Source organism: Schistocerca cancellata, chromosome 2 (genome assembly GCF_023864275.1).
Source record: "Schistocerca cancellata isolate TAMUIC-IGC-003103 chromosome 2, iqSchCanc2.1, whole genome shotgun sequence".
In the NCBI taxonomy this organism is placed as follows: Eukaryota; Metazoa; Arthropoda; class Insecta; order Orthoptera; family Acrididae; genus Schistocerca; species Schistocerca cancellata.
Window position 1 is genome coordinate 407,395,476 of NC_064627.1, and position 13,598 is coordinate 407,409,073.

A 13,598-nucleotide genomic window follows, 5' to 3' on the forward strand; every position below is an offset into this window, starting at 1 on the left:
TCATTGGTCACTTTGCACTGAGCAGTGTCGGTGAGTGCTCAAGAGCCTACCGAGACAATGATGGCTGAGACTCACCCAATATCATTGTTGAATGGGCATGCTCTTCCATCTTCTTCAGAAGATATAATTGTAGTTTTGTATAAAGTCCCCAACTGCTTTACATGAGGTGCATGTGATAAGAGAGCACCATAGCATATTCTGTGCATTAAACTTCCCATGAAAGAGTAATGGATGAGAAAACTCTGCGAAGGAGGGTGGGGGGCCAGGTTTAGAAAACATATAGTCATCATTGATTAATACAACCGCACTGATACCATTTTTGTGGAAGAAGTAGGCCCTCTTCACAGGAATGCCTGTGTCAAAAACCCCAATTCTCTCAAATAAAATGTGAACACATTTAGGTCCCACTGGAATATGGTAGCCATGTAACACAGGAGTTTGATCCTGCCTCTTTCTGATTTTACCACGAGTGAGTTGGCTCTAATATTTTGAGGGATTGTTCCAGTAGCTAGACATTTCCTTAAGAGTTCTACACCCATTTTATCTGTTAGTGTTCTGTTACTACTCTGACAAGACCAGATAATGAGGGGATAAGGATATCCAAAGGTCACACCAGCCCCATGCCCAGCCTGCGTTGAGGTTGGGGAGTTGCACTTACCATCCAGCAGCAATTTCTCAAGGTGGATCAGGTTTACAAGATCCTCACTGTTTCAAATTCTCCAGCACATCATACTGCTCCTAACATCACTACAGAACAAATTTCCTCAAGAGCAAGAAGGCCATTTGGCTTCTAAAACATGAGCTACATTCACTTGGTATGAGGCAGGTTCAGTTGCAACTCCAGGGCTGGAACTGACTACCACTCTGCTTATTGAATTTAATAAGCATTTTATGACATTTTAAATGAGCACAACTAGTACATAGCTGTATTCACAGATGGATCTAAACAGCAGGATTCCCTTCATTGCTCTGTTACTTCCCTCATGTTGACAAGATCCATCTACCTAAAGAGTTCACTGTGTTCAGTGCAAAATTATATGCGATCTTGAGTGCATTGGAACAGATTAGAGATGTGCGGGATTAACCAAGCGGTCTAAGGCACTGCAGTCATGGATTGTGTGGCTAGTCCCAGCGGAGGTTCGAGTCCTCCCGCAGGCATGGGTGTGTGTGTGTTTGTCCTTAGGATAATTTAGGTTAAGTAGTGTGTAAGCTCAGAGACTGATGACCTTAGCAGTTAAGTCCCATAAGATTTCACACACATTTTTGAACAGATTAGATGTGTTGAGACTACACAGAATAGAAGAGGTCCTTCGCATATAACACAGCCTTATGACGAATGGCTTCTTGCTCCAGTGTGTTGCTTGTGGCATACATATCACATTACACCATATTTTGGAGGATTGTTTTATATTTACACATGAGGGCAGCAGCTAATTCATCTGCAGATTTGCCCTTTCCTTTAGAAGGCAAAGAGTTGAAGTTGGAATATATGATTTTGTAACATAAGTCTTCAAGACTTTAATATTTGCACCAAAGATGAAATTGATTTGCTGTAATAAATGATTTCAAACCTCTTGTGACCAAGGTTGCCATTTTTGTTGATTGCAATATTAATGTTACTGTTGTTAAACACATTGTTCCCAGTGAATCCAACCTCAAGATTTACAATTTAATTTTCTTAGCTAACTCATTTTTTAATACTCCTAAAACAACTTAACATCTACATATTATTCTCAACAAATACGTTACATTGTGTTTACTTTCAGATACTGAAGAGTGAACAGAAACTCAGAGAGAGTTGCATGATATTAATGGACGGTAACATTCCTCAGGAGACAGTTGATCTAATATTGAAGATTGCTGAAGATGGTGACATACCAGGTACAGTTTTTTTTAATTACTTAATAATATTTTATTTGTGCTATAATATATAGAACAAATAACTTGCCACCTTCTTAATGACATAACAGTTTGAATTACACATTAAAGGGTTTTTTCTTAGGAAGTTCCAGTACCATGTAACTAACACATTAAACAACAAACAGAAAATAGCGATAAAATGTCTGAAACTCAAAATTTGAAGGCACTAAGAGTTTCTAACAAATGCATGAATTAGAATCCTGTGTGTGTTGGCTTGGATTCAAGGCATCAAAAAACAAACCTTATGAGCCTAAAAATAGTTTGATTATGAAATAGAAACTGGTGCCAACAAAATAAAGGCAGACATAAAAAGTGCACAATCAAAATCTACTGCTATCATACACTTGCTGGCATGTTCTTCACAAGGTTGTCTAGACATCACTGCCAACACCTATCCCAATGTTGGATGGTGGTGCTCTTGAGGTCATTCAGTTTGTAAGAAGGTTTGTGCAACAACATACAGCAAGTTTCAACTAATCACAAGCATGTTCAATAGTGTTCATGTCAGGCCATTCCATTCAGTTGATTCTTGCCTCCTGGAGGAAGGCATTTACGAGATGGGTTTATGTTGACATCTGACCTTATCTCTTTGAAAAATGAAACCTTTGCCAAAATGGTGATGAAGTGCTGGACATAGGTTGGATGATCTGTCCTTATAGTGCACAGTCCTCAAATTACCCTTAATAACAATGAGGGCTTTCGACATCCTTATATGACCCTGGCCAAAACCGTGACTGACCTGCCTCCCTGCTGAACCCATGGTGCTACATAACTGACACACGCATGAGTAAAGGTCCACCTCCACCCTTTTCTACAGCCATCACACAAATCCTACATTCATCAACAAAGAGAACCTGACACCACTGATCCATGTCTTCCCTTGCACACTTTCTTAGTAAACTTTATTCAACATGGAAAGGTCACTATAGATATTTGGATTTAGATTGACACATTTGATATGCCTGCCATCATTGGTGATGATGTGGTGCAGATGAATAGCGTAATTCTGCATGACCCACTGAAGTGTTGGAACATTGATTCTGTCGATGACCTCCTGAATGGCTGTTTTCAGCTCAGCAATGATTTTGGGGTTATCGCTGTACACCTTGCCTTTATACAGCCCCACAAAAAGGAGTCACATGTGTTCATATCTGGAGAATATGGGGGCTAATTGAGCCCATGCCAGTGGTCACTGAGTACCCCAGACCTAGGACACAGTCCCAAAAGTGCTCCTCCAGGACATCAAAACTCTCATCTTGCTCCATCTTGCATGAAACATGTCTTGTCACAAAGTGTCACTTTGGAGGATGGGGTTGAAATCAATGTGCATATTGATTCCCATTGTGCCCCATGACCAACCGTTCAGTTTGAACATCTTAATGCAAACCAGACAAAAGTTAAAATGATTTTATTTCAAATAGTTCAATAATTGTCACCCTGTATGAGGTACTTATCATCAGTTGGTGTTGATGTACATACATGGCCACTGTGAGGAAGATGTTCTGTGTTTTGTCTCTCGTGATAATGGCTGAATGTTCAAATGGAATTACTATGGTGTGCGCCAATTCAGCAGGCAACTTCTGGCAACACTTCTTGTCCTAAAATGGAAACATCCACAAGCTTGAAATAACTTTCTGAGGTATGTTAACGGACTGCCGGGGTACACAAGCTGCATTGACCATTTCTCTGTTGAACACACAGCATGTTCTACTGAACTGCACAGAGAATGCAGGTTTACTTTAGTTTATTTGCAAGTTCCCTTCTCGACAGTTCGCCACAATGTGGAACATGTCAGTAGATTCGCAGATTAACACATGTTCCTCTGAGGGAATGTGGCTGCTTGATGTTCATTTACGTAACTAGACTGTTTGTTTAAGCTTAATCTATAACAAAACTTTATAAATGCAACCCAACCACATACATACCATCAGTTCAGAAATTCATGTATGGAGCAGTAGTAGTTTTAAAGCATAAAAATTTTCAATTTATCTGTAAAATCTTAATTATCTGCCAGTATCTTTAAATCATATTGAAGGTGGTCAAATACTCTTATGGGTACATACTTCATTGTTTCTGTGCAAAAGTAAGCTTAAATGGTGAATAGTGGATGTTATTTTTGTTCCTGTTATTGCTCGTATGCTGCTATTGCTTTTCAAGTAGTGCCTAACTGTTCACAACAAACTTAATATGAGAGTAAATGTATTGTGAGGCTGTTGTTAGCATGCCAATTTTTTAAAAAATTGCCTACATGGAGTTAAAGGATGGACACCAGATACTGTCATTATAGCATGTTACAGTGTAATTAATTCTTTATCTTGGTATGTAGAATTTCTCCTATATTTATTTTCTACATGCTGTAAAAGAATGGAAGTATTCAAAGTGATTTCATTACCAATCGGCAATTACACATAAAGTAAATGCTGCTGAACTCAAGTGTTTGAAGACATCCATAAAATGTGATTTCCAGTTTAAGTTTTGATAGCAAAGAGCAGAGTTTCTACTTTTCATTTGGAAGGTTATTTGTGAATAGCAAGAACAGGTGTGCTCCCAAAACTGAACCTGTGGAATGCCAGTAATAATTTATTCCCATTCAGAAGATGATTCAGCATGAGAGCTGCAGAAGCTGTATAACATGCACCTTTTCTGCCTAGCTCTTAAATTTAAAGTGAACCATTTACTTGTTACACTTGCAAAACAATTAACTTCAAGTTTCGCCTAAAGAATATTGTGATTTACAGTCAAGTGTCAGGCAGAACACACAAAATCTGGGCAGGCAAAATCCTGTCATTCAGATAGCTTAACACACAATCATCAGTGGAGAGACCTTTCTTGAACCCAAATTATAACTGACTCAAAATATTATATTTGCACATTCACTCTTGTTCTTATATACAAGGGGGCATTCAGTAAGTAAAGCAACACTTTTTTTCGGCCAGTTTTGGTTGAATAAATGTGGAATTTGTTGTGGGACATCATGGAATATTTCTGCTTCAGCCTGTATACTTTCATGAAGTTCCAATACGTGACAGCACTTTACATAGCCTTCAAAATTGTGACTGTAACGGATGTGTGTTCCTGGCAGTGGTCTCATCCATTTTCTTTTGTGGTGAACCAAAACATCACAAATATTCATAGATGCTCACAGAATGTCTACAGAGACATGATAAGTCAACAAAAGGTGAGGCATCTGTCATCTTGCTGGAAAATTATCCATGGTTGATATTGTTCTAACTTTGGGGCTATGAACTGTTACGTAACGTCTAAGTAAATGTTAGTGGTAATGGATTTTTCATGAAGAAAAATGGTCCAAAAACCTTGTCATGCAGGAGGCTGCACCAAAAATTTACTTTTTCGCTGTCTCACTGTAACTGTACAGTAGCATGTGGACACTCTGAGCCCCATTTACAGACATTATGCCTATTTACCATTCCACTGACATGAAAGGTGAATTCATCGGTAAAGCATATGCATTTTAAGTAATTGTTACGCCATCAATCCTGTTGAGAATCTCAGCTGCAAATTCAGCATGTGTCAGCAAATCGTTTGGTTGAAAGGCCTGCACAACTTGCACTTTGTAAGTATGCAACCTAAGCCTTTCATGATTAAACTTCACCACACTTGCTTGTGGTATTTGAAGTTCACATGATGCTTGACGAGTTGATTTAGACGGACCCTGTTGAAACGATTGCCGAACACGATCAACAGTTGTATCACTCACTTCGAGGACAATCTTCAACGCTGCCTATTTCGTTAAACTTTTCATACCATCGCTTTATTGATTTAACGTCAGGAGGGCTGCACCCATAAGAAGCCCGAAATTCGCACTGAACACTGATGGGTGATTTTGTCTCGTGAAACCAAAGCACACATTGTGCTTTCTCCTGCTTCGACGCCATTTTGCCAGCAACTAACGTGACCTAACAGACCACGTCGGTGTTGTGGACCACTAGCACCATCTATTGGTCACAACAACTATTAACACTAACCTGTGTAATGACATCAAATGTAGCTTCTTATGTCAAACGGCTGATCTGTTATAATTTTTATAATCTGGGAAAGACTTTGTGCTCATTCTGTATATGGTTGAATGCAAGAGCTATATTAAAACATGATTTTAATATTTTGGTTGAAATTAGAATTTTTGCTTTTAAGAAAGTTAATTACTTTCTGATTTCACTTGAAGTTGGAGTGAGCTCAAAATGACTAAAAGCTTTTGGTGCTGACTGTTGCACAAACAGAAGTGCTTTTTCTTTTGAACTGACTCCACTAAGTTTAGTTACTTTCAGAAAGTGGTTGTTAAACAGATGGATTGTACATTTGATGCCATGAGCCATTTGGTCATATCTTTAATTGTTAGATCATTCTGTTCCCTGGTAAAATTCCTCAGTTCCTTCTAATCAGTCCATAACATTTTTGAACAGTTTGTTATAATTGTGGTATAACTGATTTAAAGGCCTACTTTCAGGCTTTGCTCTGTCACATTATTTCACTTGTAGATGACTGTATGTTCACTGGAGACTGACAGTACAGTGTCATTTGCAAGCCAAAAGTTTATCAGATGTTCCATTGAACAGTGTTAATTCTTTGTTTTCCCAGTTTAAGGACCAGAAACCTTTGTAGAACTGCTGAGAATAATTTTGGAGATGTGGTATATCCTTGCCTGACTTCTTTTCTAAATTCTTTATTTCTCCCCGTCTTCATGATGTTTGATGCAAGCTGTAGCATTTAAATACACTGGGTGCCACAGAAACTGGTAGGCATGCATATTCAAATACAGAGACGTAAACAGGCAGAATATGGCACTGAGTCGGCAACACCTATATAACACAACAGTGTCTAGTGCAGTTGTTAGATTGGTTATTGCTGCTACAGTAGCAGGTTATCAAGATTTAAATGAGTCTGAATGTGGTGCTATAGTTGGCACACGAGCGATGGGACACAGCATCTCCGAAGTAGTGATGAAGTGAGGATTTTCCAGCATGACCATTCCAGGAGTATACTGTGAATATCAGGAATCCGGTAAAACATCAAATCTCCGACATCTCTGCAGCTGGAAAAAGACCCTGCAAGAAAAGGACCAATGACAACTGAAGAGAATGTTCAACATGACTGAAGTGCAACCCTTCCACAAATTGCTGCAGATTTCAATGCTGGGCCATCAGAAAGTACTAGTGTGCAAATCATTCAATGAAACTAATCAATATGGGCTTTTGGAGCCAAAGGCTCACTAGTGTACCCTTGATGACTGCATGACACAAAGCTTTATGCCTTGTCTGGACCCATCAACACTGACATTGGACTGTTGACTGGAAACATGCTGCCTGTTCAGGCGTGTCTCATTTCAGATTGTATCAAGCAGATGGACGTGTACAGCTATGGAGACAACCTCATGAATCCATTGACCCTGCATGTCAGCAGGGGGCTGTTATAAGCTGGTGGAGGCTATGGAATGGTGTGGGGTGTGTTCAGTTGGAGTGATATAGGACCCCTGATACATCTAGATATGACTTTGACAGGTGACATGTACATAAGCATCCTGTCTGATCACCTACATCCACTCATGTCCATTGTGCATTCTGATGGACGTGGCAAATTCCAGGAGGACAATGCGACACCCCATATGATGAGAATTACTACAGAGTGGGTCCAGGAACACCCTTGTGAGTTTAAACACTTCTGCTGGTCACCAAACTCCCCAGACATGAACATTACTGAGCATATCTGGGATGCCTTGCAACATGCTGTTCAGAAGAAATCTCCACCCCCTCGTACTCTTACAGATTTATGGACAGCCCTGCAGGATTAATGGTGTCAGTTCTCTCCAGAATTACTTCAGACATTAGTCAAGCCCATGCTTGCGCCACTTCTATATGTTCCTGGGGGTCCTACATATTAGGCAGATGTTGCAGTTTCTTTGGCTCTTCAATGTATGTTTCCTTCAGTACAATAACATACTGATTTTTTGCCATATTTCCCAGGGGGTTTTGGTAAAGATATTGTCAGAATTTATTGAAAAAATTTCTCTAAATCAAGTGCAGTGACAACATGATGCTGCCATTCACTGCTCTTACTGGGCTTTGCTAGAAAGTGTCAACTGAACTGTTGTAATCCCTGCTCATGACATTGTTTAGATTCTTTGTGTTGTTCTCCTTCGGCAGAGGCCATGTGTGGGATCTGCCACAAAACAGGCCATTTGGCAACAGTTTGTGACCATCGGCAAGTCACGGGATGGTCAACAGTGCTTTCACTGAACTTGGAGGATGACTCTGACACACTGAAAGCTTCATCCCAGTGTATTCTGCTGTTGCTGGTAATGGATGGTAAACTGATTTCATTTCAGGTAGACACGGGAGCAATAGTCAGTCTGTTTAACTTAGATAGCATTGGGCTAATCTGTGTTGTAGTGGCCACTACATCATGCTGTGTCTTACACTAAGCAGTGTATTTCTTTGATGGGGCAATTCTCCTTGGCACCTTAATATGATGTGGAATGGCAGCTTAAGTTGTTAGTGATAAATGCATGGCTTGGGCAAATATTTCTGGGTTACGTACCTCTTCTGATTTTGGCTTCCAGATAGTTGAAAAAGCACATTTAGTGTTTCAATCGGTTCTATTTCCAGATTAGGACTTTTTACTATGGTTGTATAACCAGCTTCTTAAGAATTCCTTGTTTTGGGCAGAAAATTTTGAGGCACGTCTCACTTAAGCTGTCAGTGATACACAAATTTTGTCACCTCCACCCTATTCTCTTCACCATGTACAATAAAATCAAGGCTGAGCTGCAGCATTTCTGCATCGTTTCCCCTGTTTCATCGAGTCAGTGGGCCTTTGGTGGTGATTCAGAAACCACCTCGTGCCTTGCCCCCCTAGGTGGTGATTTTAAACAGTCAGTCAATGTGCAATGTATTGCAGACTTGTATCCAATTCCATGTCAGCCATCCAGATGGGTTGACCCAAGTGCACATGCCTTCAGGTGGACATCATATTTCTCCTAATTTCACTAATAAAGTAGTAATACTGGTACTTTCCTTTATATACTCTACTCTTCCTACTTTTTTGGTATTTTTATTCTTAGCTTAAAAAATACTGGTTTCATTTTTACATTTTAATTTTGAATGTCCTGTAATTTAGAAGTGTCATGTGTAGTGTAGTACCCATTATTATTGTTAGAGGGCAACATCATTTACAGGTAACATTTACAGGTAACAAAACGTTGTGACTGTTGAACATACTGTGTAAATCTGTATGCCAGACACTAGCACTCTTGCACATGATGTCACCATGAGCCCGCAGTTACCGTTAGATTTGTGTTTTGGTGGGCTACACACACACACACACACACACACACACACACACACACACACACACAGAGAGAGAGAGAGAGAGAGAGAGAGAGAGAGAGAGAGAGAGATATGCAGACAATGGTTGAACAGTTGCGTGACAATTGTGTAGCAATTACAGAAATACATATTCACAGCCTTCCATATGCATAAATTGTATGCATTTGTGGTGTTAAAAAGTGTGAAGTAATTAATGTTTTCTATAAACTTTGAAGTCAAAACACGAAACACAAGACTCATTGTTTTTAGCATGAGAAACAAATGTTTTAGCATGTGTTTATTCTTAGCTTTTACATGAAGCATAAAACGCTAAAGAATCTAACCTCTTTTATTGAAGTAAGTTTGAAGGTTAAGGACTACAATGGACATTTTCTTTTTGCCTGGTGTGATACTTCTGATTCCGAATGTAGTGTGCTGTGTAAATATTTCAAGAAAAATGTGGACTTCAGTTTCTTAAGAGCCCCCTAAAGACTGACAGATCACAGAGATCTGATCACTTCATATATCACACATCCATGTGCAAATCGCAGCCACTGGTTGCTGAGCACTGTTCCCATTGAAATCTCAGGCAATCTGATGGATTGCTTGTGACTCATACACACAATATGGCTGCCTGGCTAGTTAGCAGCAGTGTGTGGCAACATGGCAGATGGCTGTGACTTGTTTCTCTGTTTATTATGTGTGTTTGTGCAGTTTTGGCGTGCCTAAGCTAAGGAAGAAATTTACATTAAAATTTATAGTTATCGAGGGACCATCAACTACTCCAAGAAGTGACGTGGAAACCGAAGTTGCCATTTATATTTAGAAGTAATACAAAATACACCTCAGATTTTGCAGTGATTAACATTTTGAAGCTTGGGCTATACAAATAGAATTGATGGAAGGTCATAGTAATAGTGCAATACAGTGGGCTCCATCTTATGATCTTGGGTGACTCACGAAATTATTACACATTATTAAAGTTTTTAACTTCCAAACAGAACGCCATATGTACCTCCTGTAATAATGAGGGGACGTTTAGGTCAGATCTAATACACAGTTACACTCAAGTCCTGTGTCATTTAATATAATCAAATTCTCTCATACAATTTATAACAAGAGTTTGGTAATCAGTAGCATCGCTGTTGACATCTCCGTAGACACATTGAGTAAATTGTTTAAGTACTTGCAGTGAAACTATAAGACTAATGAGTAAAAAGGAAACTGAGGACTAATAAATGAAAACAAATTGTATTGGCATGCTGGAAAGATGTACACAACCCAGTTGGCACCAGTGAAAAATGTAATAAAATTTGTAAAGTAAACTACAGTTCCCAAGAAATCCCTTTAAGGGCTCCACACGAGTGATGGATTTCAGTAACCTGTTGCATGCGATATTGCCTGCAATTGGTCACTCACCTTGACACACCAAATATGAACAATTTTCAAAGCAATTTCAATCGGTACTACGAATGCCACTGGGTTGAGAAATTCTGCTATGCAAAATGAACTGCTGTGTTTAGTGGCAGTTGATTTCTGTATCCCCATGAATACTTGAAACAATTAATTTTAAATAATGAGAAGTATAATTTACTGAACTAGTTTTGAAATTCTTGCCTTGGGAACTGTAGGTTACTTTACAGAATATATTACAGTATCCACAGGACACCAAGGAGGTTGTGTACATATTCCCAGTGTGCTAAAAAGTTCTCAATTATTTTTTATACATTACTGTAGTCTTATAGTTCTGTAGCAAGGATTCACATAACTCATTTGCGATAGTGACATGTTTGAGGGAGAGACAGATTACCGGTATATGAAGTGACAAGGGACCCAAGTATAGCTGTTTAATATATTTGCTCTGAACATTTAAATTACAGTATCATCTTAACCTATTATATCCCAGAATTAATTTTATACTACTCACATGGGTTAATAATCACACAATGAATGTTAATTTATGATGGTGGCCTTAAATTCATAACATTTTAACTGATTATATATCGTATGATGGGCAGTAAAGGGTAAAATTATAGAGGTGTGATACATCATACGATGGGCCGTTAAACAAGTAATATATTGAATTTTTTACGATAAACATTTATTACACGAATAAATGAAGAAAAGGTACAATTATAATCTCCAGGTATTTTAATGTTCATTTTATTTATATTTTCAGGTTACATTATTTATTTATACATAAAGTATGAATGGCAAATTCATATAATTCAATAATTAAAAAAAAGGGGAGGGGGGGGGGGGGGTCACGATCATCTATTCTCACAGCAAGTAAGATTTTTTTAGGCTCCTCCAAAATGAATTTATTATCAAGTTGTAATCTCAAGTATCTGCTTTTTATGTTTTAGGCACATACAGGTGTTAAATGTTCTGGATTGCATATAGTGTGCCTTTTGAATGTCTTAAGGATAATAAATTGGTGAAAGACTATTTGACATTCACAAAAATTTAACTGACCTTTAAAGATTCTACTTGCTTTGTTGTTATTTACTGCAATATTTTAATCACCCAAAAACAAAACAAACTTGATATCTTTTAAAGTTACTGAAGAAATGTCAGTCATGAGAAAAAGTAAGGGGCACAAAGTGTTATTGATATTTCAATACGTGAGTCTGCTTTATTGGTTGCCTTTGTTTCCTGTAACATACACAATTTGAACCAATTTGTGACACTTCTTGTTACAATGTAATATTCTAATTTTGTTAAATGGATATTGTTTTTTATAGTCACTTGCCTCTGACAGACCACAGAATATACCTGTAGTCTGTAATTTATCACTGAATTAACTACATTCTTGCAGTGTGTGTAAATAGCCTTCTTAATATCAGAATCCTTTCAATATCCTTTGTTACCTTCTCTGAAATTTTTGAAAATGCTGGCAAAAGTGAAATTAGAATTCAGTTTGGTGGCACTACTTTAATATTCTTTCTTATAGAGAGGCTTAACTGAGCATACTTCAGCTAATCAGGAAATGTGCCAGCAATACATGACTGTTGATATGAATAACTTTGTTACCAAACTAGTGAATACATCATTTTTGTGCAATCAACACTTACTTCTGAGGAGAGGTATCCATGAGCAGAAATACACAAGAGAATGAGAGATACGGAGCTTACCTGTTTCTGAAGCTCAGTGATGTTATCATCCAGTTACATGGTAGTAGTTGTTCTTTGTGTTATACAGAATTGGGTAATAGGTGTAAATATCAGCTCATATGAGTCTGTCCATGTATTCTGTTACAATCCCAAATTCCTGTGCACACATACCACTTGCAGACACACACACACACACACACACACACACACACACACACACACACACACACACAGAGAGAGAGAGAGAGAGAGAGAGAGAGAGAGAGAGAGAGAGAGAAAGTAATTTTTGGGAACTATTCCTTGGCTTTTCTTCTCATTATGGAAGTTCAGAAGACATAAGTGGACACCAGTATAAGGTATCAATACCACACTGTCAACGTACTGGTACTGTTAGAATGTAAGCTGTTGCAATACATGAGCTGACAGTGTGAGCAAGAGTATCTTGACATGCGTTACCAATAAATCCCTACCTGGAGAATTCATAAATAAGTCATGACTCAAATTTCTGAGATTAAAGTTAAGAAATATGCCAAACATGTGACTGGTAGATCATAAGAGTAAAAATGGAAGTGCCAGATTGTGAATCACTTACTCATTTAATGGAAAATCTGCCCTGGATTGGAGACCTGAATTACATTCTCCGCCAGAGTTTCAACTGTCTCTTGTGCCCTGAAATGAGAAATGTCCTACCCATTATACGTCCCACCCCTCCCACAGAGGTATCCCTACACAACCCCTGCTCCTAATCCCCTTGCCTCATGGTTCATATCCCTGTAATAGACCTAGATGTAGGACCTGTTCCGTACATCCTCCCACCACCACCACCACCACCACCACCACCACCTACTCCCATCGAAGACAGAGTTACCTATGAAACCAGTCACATGATCTGCAAGCTGCAACCACTGTGCTGCATTCTACATGGACATGACAACCAACAAGCTATCCATCCGCATAAATGGCCAAGAAACAGCTGGATCACCCTGTTGCTGTGAGCACACCAAGCAACACAACATTCTTCATTTGAATGACTGCTTCACAGCCTGTGCCATCTGGATCCTTCTCACCAACACCAGCTTTTCTGAATTTCACAGGTGGGAACTCTCCCTGCAATATATCCTACATTCCCACAACCATCCTGGCCTCAACATTTGTTAGTCATAGTTCTTAACCATGTAACCCCTTCCCTGTTCCCATTCTAGCACTAAACAGCCCTCTATTCCACCATCGGACCCAGTCTTTTCCT

General features: G+C 38.8%; 1 protein-coding gene across 1 annotated transcript in view; it reads left to right on the forward strand.

Annotated features, from left to right (window-relative positions):
• Window positions 1-13,598, forward strand: part of LOC126154419 (uncharacterized) — a 273,459-nt gene that overhangs the window by 68,887 nt on the left and 190,974 nt on the right. The window contains exon 4 of the mRNA XM_049916135.1: window positions 1,767-1,881. Coding sequence (XP_049772092.1) covers window positions 1,767-1,881 — 115 coding nt within the window. The remainder of the gene's footprint in view (window positions 1-1,766; window positions 1,882-13,598) is intronic.